Raw genomic sequence first — 25,097 nt, 5'->3', positions numbered from 1 at the left:
ACGTACTGTAATTTTTATGCATCGTCAAGTCTCCGGAAAGGTAACTTAAATGCTAAAATATAAATTGTTACTATTAAGGTAGTGTCAGTATTATCTGACAATGCATAACAAATTATAGTATGCGAAACCGTTCGTCCAATGTAGAATAGAGTGACTGTGAGTCAGTCTATTATTTATTTTATTATTTATTTCTTTTAGCTAAATTGAACTGAAGTCAAATGTGCAACCTACTCATCATTTTCTTTTTATTTTGACTATGGTTCACATTTCTCGCTTCATTCTGCTGTATTCCATTCAATCTTCATCAATTTGATCCACTTCCTAATATCTTCGTCAAATCTTAGTCATTTTTGATAAAGCTTCTTTTGTGTTATACTATGTAGCTCTTCTATTTTGTCATTCCACCACAGTTGGTTGTTTGGATGGGTTTTGATTGTTGTCCTAGCACCTCTCTTATATATATTTTTATAAATTTCTGTTATGTCTTGTAATTAGCGTGAAACAAAAATTATCAAACCTGTTTTAGCAAAAAGTTTGTATTTTTATGTACCACGAATCACGTACAATATGTTTATGAAGTAGTTGCTCAAACCAGTACCTTTTGCTTTGCGATGGTATTCGAATCATATACACATGCATGTATTTTTCTTTGTCTTCAGCAAACTGTATTGGCAGCGTCTCTCTATCGCAAGCACACACCAAACGGTCTAAGTCCTTATTTGTTTAGCCTTAACCTTAAAGTTTATACGAAAGGGTAACCGTTGGTTTTTAATGTTTATTTATATCTGCTATACATGTAGTTCCTTTACTGGAATCAGACAGCAAATCTCAGAGTTGAAGGTGAACAGACTGACTATGTGAAAATCATGCGTGGAGTGAGGCAAGGCTATATTTTGACTCCTCTAATTTTCAATCTGTACTCTGAAAGAATATTTATCGAAACTTTGCACGAAACTGAAAAAGGTAAACAACATCAGATGTGCAGATGACACCATAGTATTTGCGGACAACTTAGAAGACCTACAAGTTCTTATGAACAAAATCACGTATTACAGTCAACAATATAGACTCATTATAAACGTTAAGAAGACAAAGTTTATGATAATTAGCAAAAAAAGGATATCAGAAGGTCAACTCTACCTCAACCAATCCCCTGTAGAAAGAGTGAGGCACTACAACTACCCCGGCACCATAATAAATGAAGAATGGACCAACAACCAGGAGATTAGAGCACGCATCGGAAAAGCTAGATCTACCTTCAATCGGATGGGGGCCTTCTTCAAGAGACACAACGTCTCTCTTGATACAAAAGTAAGAATGCTGCGATGCTACGTCTTCTCTGTCCTTTTTATGGTGTTGAATAGTTTATCTTGAACGAAGATATGTGCAGAAAACTGGAAGCATTTGAGATGTGGCTATATCGGAGAATGCTTAAGATCCCGTCGACTGACCGAGTCACAAATGAGGAGGTCCTCAGAAGAATGAATAAGAACCGAGAGGTACTGAAAACCATCAAATCTCGAAAGTTACAGTTCTTCGGACATATTATGTGAAATGAATCCAGATATGCTCTCCTTTAAGCCAATCCTGCAAGGAAAAATATTTGGAAAACGAGGTCCTGGAAGAAGAAGAACTTCTTGGTTAAAGAACCTCAGAATCTGGTTCAATACAACATCTGTGCAGCTTTTCCGCGTTGCTGCAGATAAGATAAAGATTGGCATGATGATCGCCAACATTCGTAACGGATAGGCATATCAAGAAGAAGATGCACGTAGTTATGTGGTCAATTATAGATTGCTTTTAACAAAGGAAATTAACTGAAGAAAATTTAGATGGGGTCAAGAGTTGAGGATTATTATTATGGTATCAGACCAAATTTTTCAAATATTTCAAGAAGCTTAATACAAGAATTAACGTTGGAGATCAGTACACATATACTATGTATTAAAAAACAGTTAAAATTCCAGAAATATATAATATAAAATGCAAGACCCTAAAACAAATACGTTAGTTAGGAAGATAATGACTGCGAAATAATACAGAAATAACTACCAGATAACTTTTATGTGCTGTTTTAGTATGTTTTCTTCGTAAAAGAAAACGATTCCAAGTATAACCGTAAACACTTTAACTAAAATTTGAAGATAGAACAATCATCAATAGTACAGAGAGAAAAATCATCAATATAATTTTCGTTTTAACAGCTAAGAAACACATAGAATTCTTACAAAAATCAAATGTATACGACGGGGATATAATATTCTTCATAAAAATAGGTAGGCTAAGATTGACAGGACACCTGTAAATAGCGAATGAAAGTGTTCATTTCAGACGCAACATATTATCGAATATGAGTAAGAGAAGCCCAAGACTGAAGTCGAAGGGTGGTGTAGACCATGACGCGAGGAAAATTCGCAGCGAAGTGACAACAGTGGGCATAAGACAGATTGACCAAACAGATTAGACAAAGTCGAGGCTCAACTATAGCCCTAGTATTATTGACGATGGTAAGAATATACCGGAAACCACGCATCAATTATACTACTTAGGTTACCTGAAACTAATAACCGACATTATATTTCATACACAAAATATTTAAGATGAGATTCTGATTACAATTAATAAAAACATAATGAAAAATGGCAAAAGGCAAAAATCTGAATTAGTCCGTTGGAAACATGTTTTATATTTGTCGTAAACTAGAGATACTTTGTTTTAACCTATAAACCTTCTAGTTGCTAAGGACTTAGACCAAAATTTCTCCATTTTTTTGGCTTTGAACTAACTACTAATAGCTGTTTGTGTATTGCTTATTTGTTTTATATTACTCACAACTAAACCTAGGTTAATTTCATCTTATTTCCAGAAATTTCTAGCTCGGTTGTTTTCCAGAATCAGAACATGATAGAGATGTCTTGTTTGAGCGCGCACGCTCAAAATAACAACTGCGCAAGTGCTGCCGTCAGACAAGAGTCCACTTCTAGCTCGGGAGCGCCTCCTGCATCGGAAGATCTGTCCACGTCAACGCCTGTCAACTCGAAAGAACACAAGAAGAAAAAGAACAGTAAAGAAAAAAGTAGTAGTAGACATAAAAAGACTACTTCGGTTGAGAATGTCTCTTCATCCGGGGAAAATTACGTTTAAATAGACTTCGTACTATTTTGTGATTGAAGAGTGTGATCTTTTTAAACATTACTTTTAGTAAATAGAAAACGCAATGGAAAGATCTGAAATAAGTTGTTTTTGGAACCATTCACTGAAAAGTATTTAGAAAAGAGTAAATATGCATTTTAGTATTTAGTCGTGAAGTTCTAACACTCAAAAATCAGTATCCAAAAAAATTAGGAAACGTTTCACGCCTTTCATTCTTATCGAGTTTTCTAGAATTTGTATTGGTCGCAAAATGTAATGTGCTTTACTAGTCTTTGTTTTAAATTTTTTTCAGGTTCAAAATAATTTCCATATCTTTCTATTTAGTTATTTTCCTCATACTATCGACTATTCTAATAGTAATAGTATTACTTAAACGTCACGGTCTTCAGCTAACCGGCATAGTGGTTCCGAACTGCGTATTCCTGTCTCATCGCGAATATTATTTTACCATGACAACTGCTTCCTTCCAATTCCTCCGTGGCAATCGATTTTACCTTTCATAATAAGCAGAAGGACTATGTACCGGTCTCTTCTAAGAAAATTGACTAGAAATGTTTGTTATTTTAATGGTTTTTAATAACTCACGTACGACATTTGCTGTTCTATTTAACACAGTTTTGTTGATCTGTCCAGAATATTCGGAGCATTCTTCTATGCAACCATATCTCAAGCGCCTCTAAGCGATTGATCGTAACAACCTTTAGAGTCCAGGTCTCAGAGGTCCAGGTCCAGGTTTATTTAGTATTCTAGAATATTTTTTTAATAAGCTAATCGTTTTTCAAAAGACAATATTCTTTCATCTACCATGTCACTACAACTATTACAACTTTATATAACTAGTTTCAAATGTCCAACAGTTGTCCCACCAATGAAGGTTATTTGCTCTAGACGATTGGTGTTCTTTCACTATTCTTCATATCCTTTAAAAGTTTTCATTGATGTGTAAGTGTAGTGCGTCTGTGGTAGTGCTGCAAACTAGTCATCTACGCTGCAATGACTTTGACGGCCTTCAATTTTGAAAATAGATGGTGAAGTCATAGTGAGCCAAATCTGGAGAATAAGATGCTAGTTGAAGCAGTTCATGGTGCAGGTCTCTCAATTTCCCCATTTCAATAGCAGTCATGCCATGACCTTTTCCGATGTACTCACCTTCTTTGGAACTGAGAAACCGGTTTCAATCCATAATTACACAGTTGTTTGGTTTTGAATATCTAGTGATGTTATAGTTTCATATTGTGTAATGTATCAATGCAACAAGTCAGTGTCGTTATTCTTAAAACGCGTAAAGCATTTTTGAAAGATGTGATGTGAATACATTTGTGAGCATCTGCAGCATCCATCTTGCGCAAAGTTTTTTCATGTTCAATTTCTGGTGATATGACAAAATGTTCCTTTTGATACTCTCAGCAGTTTCAGATACCTTTATATGCCGATCTTCCACAACCATATGTCGATGATTTCCGAAGTATTTGGAGTTTTTGCCAAGCCGTAACTGAATGTCATTCGTTGCTAAACATTGCATAATGCACAACACCACACACATTCCAACAATCTCAAACAACTGCCTACAGTTGACTGCTGCCTGGAATGATTTGAAATTTTGCATCACGTCTTCATGCACGTGTACCAACGTAAGAGGAAAATCACGCGAGTATAGCTGTAATCTCAGAACTTATGAGACAGTTTGAAAACTTCAATATCAATTTGTAGTTGTCTCGGTGATTCTATCAGTCGATTATTTTTTAATGTTTTTTGACTACGTACGAAATTTACTCCTTTATTCTTTTATTAATATGGATTAATATAGCGAAATATTGTCCAATAAAAATATATTTCAGTGTTTGGTTTCAGTTAATCAACGTAAATGCAATTTTCTGATATATATCAGGATAAGTTCAGGATGTGGCAGGACAATATGTTTTAGAGTTATGTGTTTTTGGAGCTCATACCACAATTTGATATAGTGAATTTTTTTTACCATAGAAAGGGAAGATTGCTATTTTTGAAACAAAAAAGGTATAATAAATGTTTAAAAGAAAGAAGTTTTCACTACAGGTATTACTAAATGTACAACAAACGCCAACGTTGAGGTTGCAGTCTCAGAAATTTGTAAGAAAAATTATTTATCAAAATGGAAGTTTTAACCGCTTCTTGTTTTATTCATGTTAAAACCACTCTATTCAGAATGCGCAACGAACGAATTCTGCCGGTAAACCATTAACTATATTAAACTTCCTTTGGTAGCTATAGGTTACACCCTCTCCGTATTGTTGGCTCACAACCCCGTCATATGCGTGGTTCCTAGGAACGACCCCTGCGACACTCCAGCTGTCACGTTAACCACCACTCTTTTTTTCTACCACAATTTTCCTTTCTGACAGATATTCGGAGACCAAATTCATCAAGTACCTCGGACACCTTCTCTCTCGCAAAGTCTTGATTACCTGTTTCCATTTTAATGTGTTGAAAGCATTCCGGACGTCACCAACCACCACCCGCGCAACTCCCGGAAGACTTCCATCAGCGCATCCACCGTGCTCCTGTTCTTTCTTAACCGTATGCCTGGATGACAGCCCGCCTGACTCTTCAACCACTGTGTCTATTCGTCCTCTTAGAAGTCTTCCCCCTTTGGGAGTAGCACGAGCTTCGAGATCTTCCAATTTGCCGGAAATCGCCGAGTTTCAAGCAATGTATTCATGCGTTCCAAAACCCACGTCGGCTCCATACTGCCAATACGTTTCACCGCTTCTAGTGGTATCCCATCGAGTCCCGGAGCCTTTCGTGTCTTTAGGGCACTCAACACTTCGTTGAGTTCGTCTACGGTAAAAGGTACAGCTCGCTCAGCTCCGGCGTCCCACTGCACTCCATGCTAATGCCCGGGTGGAAACAGCTCTCCGGTAACTTCAAGCTTCCTGTCCAGTGGCATCTCATACAGAGGGTACAGCTTGAACTGGTTAATTACGATTTTGTACCCCTGACCCCAAACGTCTTCAACCAACTTGTCACACACTTCTCTCCAGTGCCTCTCCTTTTCGGCTCGAATCTTTCTGTTCAGTTCCTTCTTTCGCGCATTGTATACTATATCCATTCTGCTAGCTTCGGTTACTTCTCCTCTACCTCTTGCTCTCGTATCCTGTCTTCTGAAATCAGAATAGACTAGAACTAAACAAATGGCGTAATAAACTCATCACTAAAATCCAGCAAGATCTGGTTACCAATTCTGAAAGAAGATAACAACAAGAAAATCATAACATTAATTAGGTAACGGCATAATTTATAATTATATAAGTATATTATATATAATAAATCTCTACATATTTAACTAAATCTAATTTGAAGCCACTACTGAATTACAGAACTTTGTCCGAAGAATTTCTATAAAGTCTGTGTCAATAAAACGTGTGTTTTAATTCAGTTAACTTATTTTCATCGCCTCCTTTATACATTACGTAGACTATTCTTTTATGGTGGAAAACAAATTGTGTTGATTCAAGACGCACTGACGTTATAACCTGAGAGATATCTTTGTAGAATAAATATAACACGTATTCGTTTGTTAAAGTGTAATCTATGCATAGCCAAGAAAAATCGCGCCCAAACCAGTACTTGTATATAAATTCTAATAATTATGACCTGCAGAGACGAGATACGAGTCGCCTCTTATCATCTCTAGCGCTATGTTATGCTTTTTCTTGGCTAAATATATTATACGCACTATATAGACATGAACTGTTGTCCTGTTTACGTCTTTCAATATTTAGTTTCTGTTTTCCTTTTAATGATTAAGTTTTAGTGATACATATTTAATTTTTCGAGTTGTCCAAGGCTGATAGAGCGTCGGTGTAATCGTTTTTTATTGTATATTTTAAAATGTAAATAGTTTTTATTATGTAAATATTGAATTCTCGAAAATAGGTATAAGTGCGAGAACGTGAATGATGTGTCAAATTTAGATGAGTAGATTTCATAAAACTTTACATTTTAACCAATATTGCCAATAAGAGATAGAATATAATAGTTTCAAAAACTTGTATTTTATCTTAATGTTTACAATATTATAAAGAACAGATGCAAAAATTGATCTATTAAGAATTTAATACAACACATACAAAACATCACGATTGTGAACTTGCTTATTGAAAAAATGGTTCTAGTCCACTCGGGATCTGTATAAAAAAAGGTAGCCAGCTTTATACCATCATCAGTGATAGCTAAAAAGTTTCTGATGTATATATAAGCAAAGATTTAACCTACAAATTTGAGATTGCGGCCATTAGATTGTAATGATATGTAAAAAATCCTCGAAAAAAACAAACATCACCATAAGTGGGGTTACAATTTATTTTTTAAAAAACAAACATTGTATATTATGTAATAACAATATCACAGCACACTTTAAAAAACTTTATATTATTATATCAGATACTTTAAAATCTTCATTGCTAGGTACAATGTGAAACGTTTTTTTACAGAAATTTTTTTTCGGAAGTATAGTGTTTTTTACGATTTACGATAATACCATCATAATTCGGTGTTAATTTCTATGAAATACAGTTTAAAAGTTTAAATTAAACAAATTCTAACCTCACTTTATTGATACATGCATTTTATTGCCATTTTTATAAAACATGCTTTATTATTTACACAACCTTGTAAAATTGTTGTAGTAACCATTAGAATACTTAGATATTGCAAAAAGCGGAAAGATTCTGTAAAAAAAATGAAAAAATAACGAAAAATACAAATTATCCAAAGTAAACAAGGTTTGTTTGGAAAGTGAAACTGACAGATGTCAATAAAAATACGTCATCACTCCGGCAGTCTATTGGCGGCATTAAGATATGTAAATTAACACAAAGCAAACTGTCCCAGCTAAATTAAACAAGCAGCTAAATTAAAATGGAAATGGGCTGGACACAACGAAGGTCTCGAAGATGGTAGATGGAACAAAGAAGTCGGAAACTGGCGACCGTACGATGCGAAGAGACCAAGAGGAAGACCTCAAATGCGCTGGAGCGACGATATCAAAAGAGTCGCAGGACCAATGTGGAAACGCCTAGCACACAACAGGGATGAATGGCGATAAATGGGAGAGGCCTTTATTCGACAATTCGGATAGAAAAAGGGCTATAAAAAAAACTGTCCCATTGTCAAGTTTCACTTGTTGTGTCATGGAATACAGATCTTAATGCCGCCAATTCAATCCACTGTCAGTTTTTCTTTTGCCGAAAAAAACTATCTGTAAAAAAAGTTTCACATTGCACCTAGCTATTAATTCATCTGCATACCCATTAATCCCTTCTTTTGTATCGAACTGATCAGCTGTGATCAGTTCGATAATACTGTGAAACACACAAATGATAGATAATATAGTTAATGTTTTTTATATATTTTTGGATGATATATCATTTTAACATACAAATATTGGTAGTTTCTAAAACATTAAATGTGAAGTTTATGCCTTTGTTAATTATTTTGTTGGTGTTCGAAATTAAACAATTTTTTACAATTAACTGGCCAAAGATACGTTTAGTAATCGAATTTGAAATCAATCTTGGAAATTTCGTTCAAATATTTTTTTTAGTGTTTAGCTGCTAACATTCTTAAACCCAAGATTTTTTTAGGGACAAAATATGAAAACAATTATTTTTCACTCAGTCACTTATCATTTACCAGCTTGCTTTGTTTAATAAGCCAGTAGGTTATGAAAAACACTCGTTACCAAGAAAAAAAAGTAAAACAGTAGGCGGTACTGAAGTGAAAGAGTAGTGAATCGATGTCAAGAACCGCTATTCTATGACGCTACCCGTGACGACGCCATCTTGTGGCGCTAGTTTCGTGACGCTCGACTCAGCATTTTACTGTAGAGAAAAAAGTAATACAACGCTAGTTATAGAAGCTTCGCTTCAATATTCAAATAATTAGTAAGGGAAAATTTCCAGGTATATTATATTTAAATTTTTAAAATTATCCAAAAGTATTAGTTGAAACATCAAAATGTTTTCGGTCTTATAGGACCACCATCAGCAATTTTTTGTAAAAACCTTTGGTTTACGCTTCGAGCATATACTGTTACGTTTTCTTTGGGCTCAGAAATTAAGTGAAGCACAAAGTAATATAACTAACTTTATTCAACTCCAAAAACTCACTTAATTACCCATATTACAAATTCTAATTACATTAATAATTATCGCTTACAATTCGCACTGATATCGCTTTCAAAACAATTTGTCAATACTAATAAGTCAAAGGCCGCCTTAGCGGCTTATATAATGGGAACAAATGTTCTCGAAATAGCTAGCAAAGGAACGGCTAAATTCATTCGCAAAAGACGAGATTCCAAGGGGTTACCGATAAAGGCTTCTCGAATTTCTCTAGACACAGGGCCGCAATTAGCGGTTGTATATCGGTTTTCTACAACGTTTTACCTTTAAATCGCGCTGGAGGTAAAGTAAAGTTCGTGTAACCTTCTGGCTAAGGTCTTAAGACTTAAGTCTCGCTGAATGATATTAATAAATCTACAAATCATAATTTCCAAGTCTATGCAATAATTTCTGAGGCTTGTTTTTTTGTCAAAAATTTTTAATTTTTACACCGAACACCGAAAATCCCCTATACTATATTTCTTTATACACTGAAAGACTAAAAGATTTGCCATTAGCACTTAAGGTTTATTTATTAATTTGCAGTATTAACTTATTTGGTAACTACGACAGCTAATATTATTCCTCTGTAGATCTTAGGTATTATATTTTTGTAACTGATTTACCTCCACCATCGGTAAACTATGTATATAAGAGAAGTTGTGAATGTACTTAAAAAAAAGTGCTGTTTTTAATATATGACTGGTTTTATTTTGTTTTTTTTTATTTTCTCATTTTCCTGTATAACACAAATTCCCAAAGTGGTCTATGTAGATTTTCAAGGAGTCTAATGCAGCAAAACATTAGATGACGCGAATTTTGCCAGTTTCCCAACTTGCCATTGTTAAGTGTCTTAAGATGATGACGACGCCGACGTTTTAGTCCAGTGGTTCTCAACCTGGGGGCGCGCCCCCCTGGGGGGTCGTGAGAGAATTTTGGGGGAGGCGTGGGGATACAAAGAAAAAAAAAAGAAAAATTAAAAAATATATCACATAAAACATAATGACGGTATTAGATTTTTGTTTCGATACAGGGCAGCCACAAGCCGCTTATACGTAGTTCGACCTGTTTAGGTCTCTTCAGAGCGATACAGCCACTGCTCTGAATCCGAACAAAAATCTTTCCCGTCCTAGACAATAGTTATCAAAATAACTATATACGGACGTAACTACGTCATCTAAAAACAAAAAGAGAAATCAAACGATTTCTACCTGGCGAAACCGAATTCAAATTAGCACATTAAACACTAGGCTCTTTCAGGCACTATGTCAAGAACTGACTAGTGATCAGCAAACCCTCCTGTTTCACACAGAAGTCCGGTGGTTATCCAAAGGAAATATGCTTGCAAGATTATTCAATTTAAAGCCAGAAGTTGAAATTTTGTTAATGACTTCAAAACAAGAAGATTTTCACAGAAGATTTACAGATGATAAAAATATATCTCTTACTTGGCTTATTTGTCTGACTTTTTTGAGACACATAATGTCCTGAATCTGATGCTTTAAGGCCGTAAAACCCTCTTAAACATTTATGATGCAATTAAGGGGTTTATAGAAAAAATATCGCTTTGGCAACGCCGCCTTCACAGTTCCAAGCCAAACTTTTCCTTTTTCCTAAACTGAACGACCTCCTCGATGATATTCAAACACTTCCACTACATCTAGTTTCGGGTTTGAAAGACGTCATATCACGGCATTTGGAAGAACTGAAAAATCAAATTCGAAAGGTACTTTCCAGATGTTAGCTCGGAAAACTGGGAATTTAAGTTGACAAGAAATCCTTTTCATATCGAAGTTGACATTCTTCCAGTTAACCTTCAAGAGCAGACAGTTGACCTAAAATGTGATTCACAAGCAAAAGCAGATTTCGCAAACATGGACTTGGAAGAATTTTGGTTAACCTACTTTCCTATTTACCCAGAAGTGGCTTTAGTATCTGCGAAGTTATTCGTCCATTAAGTTTTCATCCACATATCTTTGCGAATCTGGTTTTTCTGCATTGGCGTATATAAAATCAAAATATCGTTCAAGGCTGGACGTTGAAAGTGACTTGAGGTGTGCTCTAACATAGTTTCAACCGAATATCGAAAAACTTGTCAAGAACAGACAATTGAAAGTGCAAAAACACTCATATAAGACTTTCAACTTTATATGCGTATTTGATTATTCTTTTTCTCAAATAAACAATGTTAAGTTTAATGAGACATGAAATAAACTTTCGTATTTAAATATATCTGGATTTTTATTTTGCATCCCAGCTTTTGCTAACGTAGAGTTAGCATCGTCAGTTATTGACTGGAGGGGAGGCGTGAGCTATCTTCAGTGTTCAAAGGGAGCACCAGTGCTAAAAGGTTGAGAACCACTGTTTTAGTCTATGTTTAAAATTTTAGTATCAGGAGAGCAGAGGATGCCAAAGGGTTGTTAGTCCGTATGAAAATGAAGCAAATGTTTTGAGAATTATAGTACTTTATTGCATAGTAGATACAAAAATTGAGCACAAAACAATATTTCATAAAGCATCCGTAACACGATAACATCTAAAAAATAACTTCTTAAAAAAGTAAAAATCTCAATGTTGGTGACGCTTTTTAGAAAACAATGTATTCAATCGTTAACAAGTTGTATGCACCAATAGAAAGATAAAAAATATTAAAAATAAAGTTTGTGAACACGCATTCATTACCATACATTGATCAAATTTGACTAGGGATCATTTACTTAGTTGCTGAATTTTATAGAAAATACGGAAATATCATGTCAGTTAGTGTAAACTTGATAAACCAAAGTCGAAGAAAAAGATCTTTGTATATTACTTTCTTTTATATAAAACGGCCTTTGGACCATAACATAAATCAGTATAAAAGGTAGATAACAGGAATTCCTTAGGAATTGATATTAAAATGAACGTTTTTAAAATGTTAATTTCGAACAGGAAACACCAGGTTGTGAACTATTGTGACATTTCTGTTTGCTACTATCTTTCATAGAAATTAGCATACAGAAAATATATATGTAAGATGTAAGGGACGAAGACATAAAAGTACAGAACGATGAACAGCAAATCAACAAAATCATAAGGAAAAATATAATTCTAAAAATAGAAAGAGCGACATCTTTACGCTCACTCTCAAATCTCCATTGATTTTTGCAGCAATAGTAGACGACTTAGGTGCGAATGGGTTAGATGTGATTAGGTTAAATTACCTGAAAAAAAAAAGAAATTCATTCGACTTGCTTCCGTTTTAAATAAAGCTTGCTAGGATATTGAGACGCCATTCTTTTTCTTCCTGTAACTCAATTATAAATAGTGGTAATTTTTCAACTAGGTCCACTCATATTTCTCCGTCATTTGCTAATCCCTGCACCTTTATATACACATTCGGAAAGAATTTAACGTGATCCTTTTCAACAGGAGGAAGTGAGAAAAGGAAAGAAAGGAGAAAGGAAAGAAAAGGTGAGAAAGAATTTAAAACGACAAAGGTCACCGTCGAAAATTGTATAGTGGAATTAGCTACAGAGGAGAGGTTTAATATTGTTGCCAAACTAATTGTTTCTAACTGACTTGTCATCATTTTATAGCATTTGAAAAATGTGCTAAAAACAATCAAATTTGGGCGAATTGATTTAAATGGCAGCTTACTTTAAAATAAGTTTATTTTAAAGTTTTAATTTGCCCTTCGCAAATCTGTTTCAAAATGCAAAACATTAGAACAAAAAATTAATAATGCTTTGTATTTTGAGAAATACTTTGTATTTAACTGAAAATCGAAACGTCAAAATAAACTTATTTAAATTAAAATTGTGGCTTATTTCCAATGAAAATATAAGTTGTCAAGACGGGCCTGCGTAGCGCAAGCGGTAGGATGCTTGCCTCGCATGCCGGTGGTCCGGAGTTCGAATCCTACCGCCGGCAAGAACAACTAGACCCAGGTCGACTCAGCCTGAATAAAATGAGTACCTTGGGTAAAACCAGGGGTAATAATAGGCGGTTGAAGCGTAGCACTGGCCATGTTACCTTCCTTGTATACCGTAGGCCCTAGATATAGCAGACTACCCTGCTATACTCCCAAAGCCGCGAAGCGGTATAAAACGAGAGACTATTTTTATATGTAAGTTGTCAAGTTGCCACAAGAAAAACTCTTCAGAAAAATGACATGGTCGCTTCAGTTCCTTTCTTTGTAGATACCGATGTATGCATGTCTGTAGGCTAGGTGGTAAATTCTAAACCAAATAAAATTCTTAGCGAATTAAATGTTTAAACAGACTACCACCTTGTGTCAAACAGAAACCACATCTATTATGCAACGCCATTCTCATGCCGTTGAGTTCATTCTTCTAAGTTCGATAATCTTTTCTTTTGTCTGCGTTACTGCAAGAATTGGATCGGAAACAATCGGGTGTATCGTTCGGTGTAACGCTATGATCGGCGTTCATGCACAATGTGGAGGGGAGACTAGGGGAAATACGATTGTGATCTTTATCTATTAAGTGAATTATCTCGCTAATTTTGTAATACCCACTATAAAATTTTTCCGTACCTGTACTTATATGTTTTTGACGGAAACCTCTAGAATATTTTTATACGAGTATATAAACAGATTTTTTTTGTTTAGACGGATTAATCTGTAAACAGATTACAAGAGACAATTGTACAATTAAATAAAAGTAAATAAATACTACACTGGAGCGCAAAATTAACCGGACACTCAGATGTATTTTTTCGTTTTATTAGCGATAACGTTTTTTTCTTTTTTCAATCTGTTTAGATTATTTTTGAGAACCACAGTTTTAGACAAACTTTTTTTTTTAATGTCAAATAGTGTCGTAAATTAAACAGCAGTATCTTAAGTTTATTTTGGTTATTTTTTAAGTGTTTACAAGTTTGGCTTTAGTGTTTTTTGCTTTCTCCTTTTCAAAAATTGCAATAAAAATGATGACACCAGAAGATGTAGCATAAGCTTGTTGTTGAAAATGAAATGAAAAGAAAATGTTGTTTTACTCCCAGAGTTCAATTTGGTAGAGGTGGTACAATGGTGTCGCCAGCATTCCCCTAGAGGCTCATACAGAAATTGTTACAATTCCAGGGAGCAATTTAAATGACGAAAGATGTATTGAACAATGTTTACCATATTTGTTGGGGAAACTTTCGTCTGATGCAAAATAATGCTCGTCTGCACATTCGATCGAATGAGAGCCGTAAATAAGGCTCGTGGAGATCATACACACTACCAAACATTGTTATTCATTAAAAAATGTTTAAAATTAAAAAAATGAAGTTTTGTTTCTTTGCAGACTTTTAAATTTTTTGAATTTTTTATTCTTCTTTCTTTGTTATATTCTTGATTTGTAATACAATTTTACTTTTAAATTATGTTTACTATTAAATACTCAATTGAGAATATCTTAAACCTTTTTAAATGGACACCCAGTTTTTAGGAAAAATCTGGGTGTCCGGTTAATTTTTGCACTCCAGTGTATATTCGCTCCGTGCGTGACCATGGTAGGGGTACTTTGAAACGATGCCAGCGTGCGTAGCGGCGAAATATGACAAAATTGGCCCTACCTTTTTACGCATAAATTTCATCAAAAATGTGGGCAAATACATATTGCGTATTTAATTGTGCTAATAATAGCAAAAATAGTAAGTCTAGTTTTTATATGTTCCCAAAGATTACATATAAATTAGAGAAAAGAAAAAGATGGATCCGTGCTATTAGTATGAAAAAGTAAATATCACATAACTTCATTTTTATGCAATTGAAATAGGAAAAATTTAAATAATTTACCTTAAATGATATTTTATAAGGCTTCAAGCTAACTGCAGAGTGTCTGATGACTTTAGCTTTTATATTACAACTTTTACTATTACTGTTTTTAAATATATGCTCTTTCACGTGAAAAACTTGATTTGCCAGTACTACATTTTTCACTTTCTTTTCCGTTTGTGGTTGAAAAAATATATTATGATGAATTTTGAGAAACCCAGTTTTTAATACTATATTTATTTTGTACATAAACTAAAAAAATATAATTAAAAAGTTAATTATTAATAATTGTCAATTTCGCATATATTTAACAATGTCAAATATATGTCATATGTTTAACCTGAAAATTGGTAGGTCCAAAACTGTCAGATGAAGGCGGTAGGTGTCGCGTCAGTCACGCACGGAGCGAATATAAATCGAACCGTGCATTTTAAACAAATGTTTCAATAATATTCGCGGCATAAAAAGGTAAAGTTTAGGAACAAGGACAATCAAAAGGTGCCATGATTGTTTTAACTAAACGCAAATATCTCTTTTATGTACACTTTTGCGTACTTTCAAAAATTATAAATTCATGTTTCCATATTTTTTGTCTATGAATGTAATAACTTGTAACAATTGTAAAAACATTAATACCTAATTACTAAAATGTCTCGTTTCACCTACTATTCATTTATAGTAATGATAGTAACAGACTTAATATTTATTAAAAAAGAGTGGTATTTGCAAATATTAATCAGTTGCAAAATACATTATTTCAAATATACAAAAATGTACATTATTTCCTTTAAAGTTCATTGCACGTCATCGATGACATTTCTACGTCGCCACAGTACAACAAATTGCTTCGAAATTACCTATATATACAGTGTACTCCCTCTATAACGAACACGGTTATTACGAGGTTTCGCTTATAACGAGATACATTAGACGTCCCGTGAAATTTCTATTGAACTATAACCGTCTATAGTGAGGCAAATTTGGTTATAACGAGAAAATAAGTTTCAAAAACGTGTTTTTTATGTTTTTGGTCCGGTCGTGGCCATAAATAAATACCTTTTCAAACAGCCCCTCAATAAACTTAACTGCAGCCCGCAATAAACTTCTTTACAATGAACAAATACAACTGTTTCACATCTTTAGAAAAAATATGATAGAATAATACTGGACCATTTAAAGCAGTTAAAAATGACAGAGTTCTTAAAATTGCAGAAGCAATAGTTTATGTTATCCTTGAAAATACGCTTTATACATTATGTAGTTGGAAAAAAATATAAGTACAGATTTTTTGTTTTAACGTATATCATTGACAATAAAAGTAAATAACTTTTTTTCAAAAACGCCATTCAAACAATATTTATTAGCATCTTATATTGCTCCGAATGGCTTCACTATAGAAAGTTAATCGTTTAGAAAACTACAGATTCATATGTATGCACAGTATTATTATTGTCTGATATAACGAGATCGGCTTATAACGAGGTAATTAGTCTGTCATTTCAGTTCTCGTTATAGAGGGAGTCTACTGTAATATAATTTTAGAATTATCGTTTTCCTTATGATAATTTTTGAACTATTTTGAATTACATACATCAATTCAATAAAATCAAATTTAGAAAAAAGATTTGGCACTCAATAAACAATTTTCAATGATTAAATATCATTGAAAAAAGCAGTACGTTCTTATATCTTTCATATTTGGAATGCAAATGACGGTTAGATATTTGCATGCAGTAAATTTGTATACAGTAATTGTAATTTTGATTTATTATAGTCAAATAAATATTAAAAATACAATATATACAATATATATATAAATACATAAAATATTCTAATAATCAAAAAAATAATTGATTAATTAGGGTTACATGACATTTTCCTATTAATATCAATGATATTACAAAAATTTATGTTTTGAGAATATATTTTTTAAAAAAATGTTAAAAAAAGTCCAGTCGTCAGGGACGAAAATGCTACTGAACCTCTAAAAATCATACGAACAAGCTCAATTTTTCTGAAAATGTCAATTTTTGACATGAGCAAAAATGAGATGATATTATGACATAACTCATACATATTTTGGGTGGATCTGGATAACTGAAAATATTCTCTAACATTCTCCAGATGTAAGCATCAGGCGGTGTTAGACCATGGGAATGTGAGTTATAGGGGAAATCAATCCTACATTAAATGATTTTTTCTGGAAGAAATTTTTGCCGTATAGCCACAGACTATGGAGCGCTGTGGCAGGCAGTCCTATCTTCTTACATCCTAAAAAAATGGTCTGATCACCATGTTCCTATAACATTCCTGGGTAGCAGGAAGAGATGTACCGTCATCATGATAAATGAAATACAGACTAGCACACAGTTTCCTCTGACTGCACGCCAACTCGTCAAACGCACATATAGATAACGTCTAGTCTTCTAAAAACCAAGAAAGCGAGTTTGGTGATTGATAACCGTGTGAGTGAAGGTGACTTTCGTCGAAGAAACACAAGTTGAGCAAGAAATCTGGATCCTCGTACATCATAGCTAAAAATATTCAATCCTGAGATGTCTATCTTGCTTCGAAAATTGTTGTCTAACCTGTAGTAGGTACGAAATTTAGAGCTGTTTGTCGAAGACTTCACTTTGGTGTCGCCAACACTTGACTGAAAATGCTTCCATGATTGTGGACGCAGATACTGACCTACCTGACCTTTCATTGACACAACACACTACTCGTGCGTAACCATGTCTGCACGAGCGAAAATAATGGTCCACGATGAAGATTTTTTCTCTGTCGCGAGACCTATTGTTACTCCTAATCACAGAGCACAACGTTCGTTACGCAACTAACAATACATCATGGCGATGCAACATGCCGACGCATGCGCATTTGGTCTGTTTAATAAATCGAGGACTTTGAAAGATCGTAAAACACACGATTTTTGTATCTAAATTTTTTTAAAAATATTAATTATTTTTTGTTTTTCCAATTTTTTATCATGTACCTCGGAGTGATGTATTTGTAATAATAAAAATCTTACATTTTCATCATTTCATATTTCCCTAGATTCTCTATTATCGCCACAATATGGCAACTCTGTGCGAAAATGTTAACGTCAAAATTGGATGACGTGCAAAGATTTTATAAGAAAATACCAATTATAAACACACCTTCATTAGATTTAGATTACAAGTTTCTGTAGCTACTAAAATTTTGTAGTTTTTTAGATTGAGAAATTTAGAATCAGCTTTTCTTATTTTAAAGATAAAGACAAACACTTCACATTTTATAAAAAAAGAAATGCTTTGGTTTAATTTCTATGAAACTATATAACTTGTTGCATTTTTTAATATAAAGTTCGTTTTAAATTTACATACTTAACATCATTTCACCACATTTTAAAGTAGCTACGAGAATGTTAGTCTTATATTGTTTGTGTATTATAAATTTCATCAGTACTCAACAATTATCCTTCCTGCTCAACATGCGTATATCTCAAAGGAACAATTTGTACATTACAGTTCGACATGGCACCAATCATCGACACTTGCTACACACTCTCACTGGACTGTCCCACCCTCTCGACGGTACCGCTTTTCTAGATCCGGAACAATCATTGCACACCCCCCTACCGCATTCTCTGCAGTGATGCAAAGGTCTTAATGGTCCAAATTGCTTTTTACAAACCCAACATTCTATACATTCGTTGTCAGGAGTCCAGTATGTAGGTCGAGCGGATTCTTTTATGTATTCCTTAGGTATATCTAACACCGACGTGACAGCAGAAATGGTACTGATAACTGTTTCGCCAATTTGTCGAGCACGGTTTTCTGAAGGATCTCCCATATTGGAAAGAGTCGGTGGCTGATCGCTGTAACAACTGTCACATACTCTTACATCTTCTAGCCAACCCCGCGCCGGAACGGGCTGTCGTTTGGAAGAACAGCCTTCGCAGAAACCCTCACCGCACGAGCGACAATGGTGTTTTTTGGCGTGTGGCAGAAATGGTATTTTACACAGGAAACACACCTAAAATAAAAATAAGATATCAAGTATTCATCACCTAAGATATGCATATTATACCCGCACATTAACTAAGCACATATCATTGAACAGCAGCTATGTTGTTACTGAATCAAAATTATTAAAAAATACTTCTCCAAAGAGAGCTAAGAATCGCCGGCTCAATATCAATATAATATAAAGGTTAGACAATGGTCGATGATTGAATAACCTACTGACCCTTTTAAGTTTTGTTTAAATTAACCGTTACCTTCGTGTTCAATTTATTAGGCTAAGAATTTATTTAGTTCTTTAAATATGGCTAAAACCACGTCAACGGAGTGATATGAAATATTTGTAAGGGTTTTTATTTTTAGAGTATGCCTGGCAAATAAACTCTCAAGCTTATACATATATTCAGGGATTTTACAGTGTTCACTGCCTTCCCTCGCTCAACCCTTTCCATCTATCTCTGTTGTCCCTTTCTCCATCGTTTAGGCCTCTCTTACTCATGGCGTCGTCTACTTCGTTCCTCCAAGATCTTCGGAGTCGTCCTCTTTTCCTCCTTCCTATGGGGCTCCATTCGGTTATTCTCTTTATCCATCTGCTGTCGCTAGTTCTTCTTATATGTCCATACCAATTTAGTCTTTTTTGTTCTATATATGTTAGTATGTTTGTTTCTATTGATGTTCTTTGCTTTATTTCCTCATTACTTCTCCTATCCATTCTTGTTACTCTGCAGCATCTTCGCAGACATTCCATCTCTGTTGCTACTATCTTACTGCTGTTTTTCTTTTTTATAATCCAATTTTCAGCCCCATATGTCGTAATACTTCGCACGAGTTAAGTTGTCGGATTGCTGTTCTTGTTTGTCCTAATCTTTGCTTAATTTCTTCATCTGTTGTTGCCTTTTTCGTGATTATAAACCCCAAATATTGGAATTTAACCTTTCCTTTGATTGTTACGTTGTCGTCAATCTGTAGAGCTTCTATGTCTTTTTCACTTGTAGGTAGGTACTCTGTTTTCGCGAGGTTAATATCTAGGCCAGCCTTGGTATATTCTTCTTGTAGTTTCTTCATCATGTAAGTGAGGTCTTCTTCGTCTTGTGCAATCACTACTTAATCGTCTGCAAAGCTTAACGTAAATAGGTATTCGTTTCGTACCGGTACCCATGCCTTCGCATTTTCTTTTCCATGTAGTCAAGGCTTTCTCTAAGTATATTTTGAATAGGGTGGGAGATGTGGAGCAACCCTGCAGGAGCCCTTTTGTTGTGGTGAAGTCTCCTATGATTCTTGTTCCCATTTTAATGGACACTTTATTTTCTTTATACAGAGCTTTTGTAGCTTCTATGAGTCCCGTCTGTATTTCTAATTTGTACATTGCCTTCCATAGTTCTGACCTTGCTACAGAGTCATACGTCTTTCTCAGGTCTACAAATGCTTGATCTCAATTTTTTGATTTTTTCTTTTCGAACAGTTGTTCCAGTGTGTTTATGTGGTCTATGCATGATCTTCCTACCGTGAAGTCTGCCTGACCCTCCCCGATTTAGGCTTTTATCGCTTGCTCTATCTTTTCTCGCAGTATCTTCCCATATAATCTTCCTATTGATGATATTACGCTTATTCCTGTAGTTTTCGCATCGTTTTCTATCTCCTTTCTTAAATATAGATGTCATCATATATGCCTCCGTCCATTCCTTTGGGAGCTGTTCTCCATTTATGGCTTTCTGAAATATCCATTTTATCATCCGGTGTAATTTTTTTGAGCCGTACTTTATAAGCTCAGGTGAGATGTCTCCAGGTCCCGGTGCTTTCTTATTTTTGATTGCTTTTATGGTCGTTCTTATTTCCCTATCTGTTATTTCTATTTCTTGTTGTGGGGATCTGCTTCGTCTTCGCCTGTTTTCTTTTCCAATGAATTGCGGTCTTTGTTCTGTTAACAGTTCCTTGTAATAGTCCTTCCATTCTTTGTCCTATATATTTCCCAATTTAATTTTTTCTTTTGAGTTTTGTTTCAATCCTCTCAGTACTTTCCATGACTCCGAAGTCCTTGTACCTGCTATGTATGTTTCAATATTTAAGCAGGTTATTTCCCATTCTTTATTCTTTTGTTGTGTCATGTGTTTTTTCACTTCTCTATCTTTTTCTCTATATTCTTTATAAACTTCATTGTTGTTTGTAGTCAACCATTTTCTGTATACTTCTTATTCTTTTTTTTTGGTTCATATATTTCATAATAGTGCTGTTTATTTGTTATATTTCTTCCATGTTGCCGTATATGAATTCTATTAATTTTTGGTCTAGACGTTGTTTGTATAGTTCTCTTATTGACTGTTCTTGGAGTAGTTCTATATTGTATTATTTCTCTCTTATAGTGTTCAACGGTTCTTCTGTAGAGGGGGTCTTGTTATGTTTCCAATTAATGTCCACTTTTGCTGTCAGTACTTTATGGTCAGTTCCATATTCCGCTCCTCTTCTCACTCTCACATCTTTTATCTTTATTGTGGTATCTTGTTTGACTATTAAGTAGTCTATTATTGATTTTAGCTTTCGTGTTTCTTGCGTCCATGTATATTTATGAATATTTTTAGGTCTGAAGAATCCGTTGGTGATTTTTAGGTTGTTTAGTTCGCATAATTCAATCAGACGTTCTCCGTTATCGTTTTGTTCATCCTTTCCAAATCTCCCCACTACTTTATCGTTTTCTTTCCTTCTGGTTCTGCCGTTAAGGTCTCCTGTTATAATTATCTCCACGTTCTTCTTGATTAGTTCTATGTGGTGTTGAAGTTGTTCCATGAAATTTTTCGTTTTCTAGTCTCGGGGAATCGTCTGTTGGTGCATATACTCCGAGTATCACTGTCTCTTTACCGTATATGTCTATATGCATTTTAATTATCCTCTCGTTGATTGGCTCCCATGTTCTAAGCTCAACTTGTGTTAAATGTGTTGGAGTATTTCGCATTAGAAAGAAATTAACTGATGGCCTTTGTAGCCATTTTCATCTGTTCAACAGATAACATATTGAAATGTATGTTCGTTTGTCAATGTGAATCTTGGTTTTAACCCTCAACTGGTGTCGTGGTTTATTCTGTCGTTAACTGCGTCCATATTCTCTGTGAAAAGAAGGCTCCATATTTTTAAGCGATCAGGGACATCACCACATTTTGCAGGTCCTTTCAACCCGAAGAACTTTTACCGGATTGTGTTTTTTTGTTCTAATATACAAACCTGGAACAGCAGACCACTTGTATCGATTTTTACCAAAATAAAACTTTCCATTTGTTGTTTCTGGCCTCTCTTCATCTTCACCTGTAGCCTGACTTTCTTGTGTTTCAGCATTGGCCCCCTGATCTTCCATCTCAGAATCAGAGTTATGGTCACTCTCTGGAGAAAAATCTTTGTCGATGTAGTCCTCATAATCACTAAACTTGCTTTCTAATTCATCATACCACCGCCTTACACTTTCATCAAAATTAGGGTCTTCGAAATACACTCTTTTGGAAGAATCTATCATTTCAAAAATAAAACACTATTAGCGTCGTGGTACCACACAGACTCCAAATGAACTTTACCGCTGGCTATTCAGAGCAATACTGAATCACAGTTGACGTGCGTATCAGAGTGGCTTACGAGTGCACCAATTTAAAGATAGATGGCGCCGCCAGGCATAACTGCTAAATTAGCAAGTTTTACATGGATTTAGAAAGTACTGGGGGTCCGCCTGACCCCACAACGCCAGTTCGGGGTTAAATAAAGTTAATATCACAGTCTACCATTTTGCAATAACAAAGTAAATTTGATTAGTTGATTTATAAAGTTTCATGGATATTTCACTTAATGGTATAATTTTTCTTTTATTGTGAAATTAGTCTTTTTTAAGTGGACCGAGTAGGAAGAGAGGGAAATCTTAATCTTTGCTTTTGCTCGATCAGAACCTAGTATAATTCCATCTTTTTGTTTCGAAATGTTAATTGCTGTACAACGTTACTATATTTCCGAATCTGTGTATGAGTTAAGTACATGCATTTAAAGAAGAATATACTTCATCTAATTTACATACCGTTACACGTCATCCGCGTCATAGTCCGTGAGGTCACATGACACCAACACGAAATATTTAGGCGGTAGGTGTGTTCTTTTTTAGAATCACTTTGCCGAGTACACTGGCATTATAGCCACTAGACATATTTTATTATATACGCGTAGAAATAACATTTAAAGATTTCTATTAATGTTAACTTAAAGAAATAAACAATAATACGTTTCATTTAATTTGTATAAATGCATTATAAAGCATTTTTATGAAGAACATTTGTTCGGAACACACTGTAACTGTAATCGAACGAAGGTGATATTTTGGCATAAATAATTGGTAACACTTATTTGACAGTTGCGGTGTTGACTAATGTTAATAAGTAATGAAAAAAGTGTTGTTTTTGTTTAAGTATTCCATTTTACATCTTTATACGACGCATACAAGCGGCTCAAATTGTTTTTAACAAGATTATTTTTTAACTCTTGTTTTGTTTCTATTTATTTACATTAAATATTAATTTGTGTTGTTGTATAATCCACTTTTGCAATAATTATGTGACCGATTTGATTTAAAATGGATTCAGGATTTTTTATACTTTGGCAACTATGTCAACTTCGATCTCTGTCAATGATAATGACGTGCAACGGTAAGTAAATTAGATGGACTATATGTGATAGACAAAAGTTGAGTATATCTACTTACTTTAATTTCATTGTTTGGCCTCCAATAACTAGGTGCTATTTTATCAGCTGCCCAATCGCTCAGTAACTTTTTAGGTTGAGATCCTACATGAGATATCACATCAGTGAACATGCTTACTCCGTCCAAAACTTTTTGAGCTGAATTGAGTGATCCGAATAACGACCTCTCCTGAAAAAAGGGTTTGTTCTATTTAAAGCATATTTTGTTGCACACACAGTATGATTTTAAAGCCCTTAAAGACATTTCTGAGATGATGTTTTAAATCTCAAATATGCAAATGTGTGTGTTTAGGACAATAACAGCAATTAATATAGGTGTATGTATGTTACATGATGTCTCTAAGGGTTTAAATAATTTATAAATCCCACTCACCCCGGGCCACATATGTACTACCTCTGCCCTTACGGCTGAATCTTCTGGGTTTTTGTTACCATACCAATGCTGTCTACTTCGGAAAATTTCTCCACATTTAGGACACTCTATCACATAACCGGACCATACGTAATTTAAATAGCTCGACCAGGAATTATCACTCACCGTTTGATAACTGGGTTTAACGATTGATCGATGCCCGTTTTTGTAGCAAGCCTAAAATAAATAAACAACTGTAGTATATGTTCAAGCATTGTTAGGGCGCCACTATTAAAATATTTTGAGTTATTAACCTGTTTTCCTTCACAGTGACTCAATAAGAACGTTTTAAAATATTTAACACCTAACAATCCAACATGAACGAAAAACTCAATGTTTTACATAATAATATGCAACACTGAAGTTCAATCAATAATTAATAATTAGAATAAAAAATATTTACCTTACACAGATACACATAATTTTGATACTGATGCTGAAACGTGCAATCTTGAGTACTTTGGTGAGGTTCGCCTTCTTCCTTGTGTCCCATTGATAGACTACAGTTGTTTTTACACGACTGACATTTTTCCGTGCAGGTAAAGAAGGCGGGTAAATAAAGTGGCGCGGTACTGTCTTGGATGTCGGTTTGGAATTTGTCATTTAAACTCTAAAATAAGTAAATATACATCAAACATGCATTTTTGGCTCTTTGGGGAAATGAGTGAAAAAAAGGACCCTATTTGGTAAAAAAGATTGCCGAAAAGAGCCTTAGACTGTAAAATGCAGGGGCAAGACCAAAAGGAAGGCCACCGAAAAGATGAGAGGATGAAGTGGTAGCGGACGCTCAAAATTTGCTATATGAGAGAACCTGGAGATCTGCGCGAGATCGATCTGAGTGAAAGAGATATATATATATATATATATATATATATATATATATATATATATATACA

The 25,097-nt window shown here is 34.5% G+C and overlaps 2 protein-coding genes across 14 annotated transcripts in view; one reads left to right on the top strand and one right to left on the bottom strand.

Moving 5' to 3' along the window:
- The window catches only part of LOC140437719 (interference hedgehog-like), a 234,167-nt gene extending 221,734 nt beyond the window's left edge, over positions 1-12,433 (top strand). For 6 of the 9 annotated variants that reach the window (XM_072527393.1, XM_072527394.1, XM_072527396.1 and 3 more), the window contains one exon: positions 2,893-12,433. In XM_072527393.1, coding sequence (XP_072383494.1) covers positions 2,893-3,144 — 252 coding nt within the window. In that variant the 3' untranslated portion in view covers positions 3,145-12,433. Of the gene's footprint in view, positions 1-2,866 lie in introns of all 9 variants that reach the window. The other 3 variants (XM_072527397.1, XM_072527398.1, XM_072527399.1) reach the window with 3 other exon arrangements.
- The window catches only part of LOC140437720 (zinc finger FYVE domain-containing protein 1-like), a 33,409-nt gene continuing 17,099 nt past the window's right edge, over positions 8,788-25,097 (bottom strand). For 4 of the 5 annotated variants that reach the window (XM_072527400.1, XM_072527403.1, XM_072527404.1 and 1 more), the window contains exons 5-8: positions 24,605-24,811; positions 24,163-24,378; positions 23,791-23,976; positions 8,788-19,080 (exon numbers count right to left, since the gene is read on the bottom strand). In XM_072527400.1, the coding sequence (XP_072383501.1) occupies positions 18,589-19,080; positions 23,791-23,976; positions 24,163-24,378; positions 24,605-24,811 (1,101 nt within the window). In that variant the 3' untranslated portion in view covers positions 8,788-18,588. The remainder of the gene's footprint in view (positions 19,081-23,790; positions 23,977-24,162; positions 24,379-24,604; positions 24,812-25,097) is intronic. The other variant, XM_072527402.1, reaches the window with a different exon arrangement.

This window comes from Diabrotica undecimpunctata, chromosome 3 (genome assembly GCF_040954645.1).
Source record: "Diabrotica undecimpunctata isolate CICGRU chromosome 3, icDiaUnde3, whole genome shotgun sequence".
Taxonomy (NCBI): Eukaryota; Metazoa; Arthropoda; class Insecta; order Coleoptera; family Chrysomelidae; genus Diabrotica; species Diabrotica undecimpunctata.
This window is presented reverse-complemented; position numbering and strand designations above follow the sequence as displayed.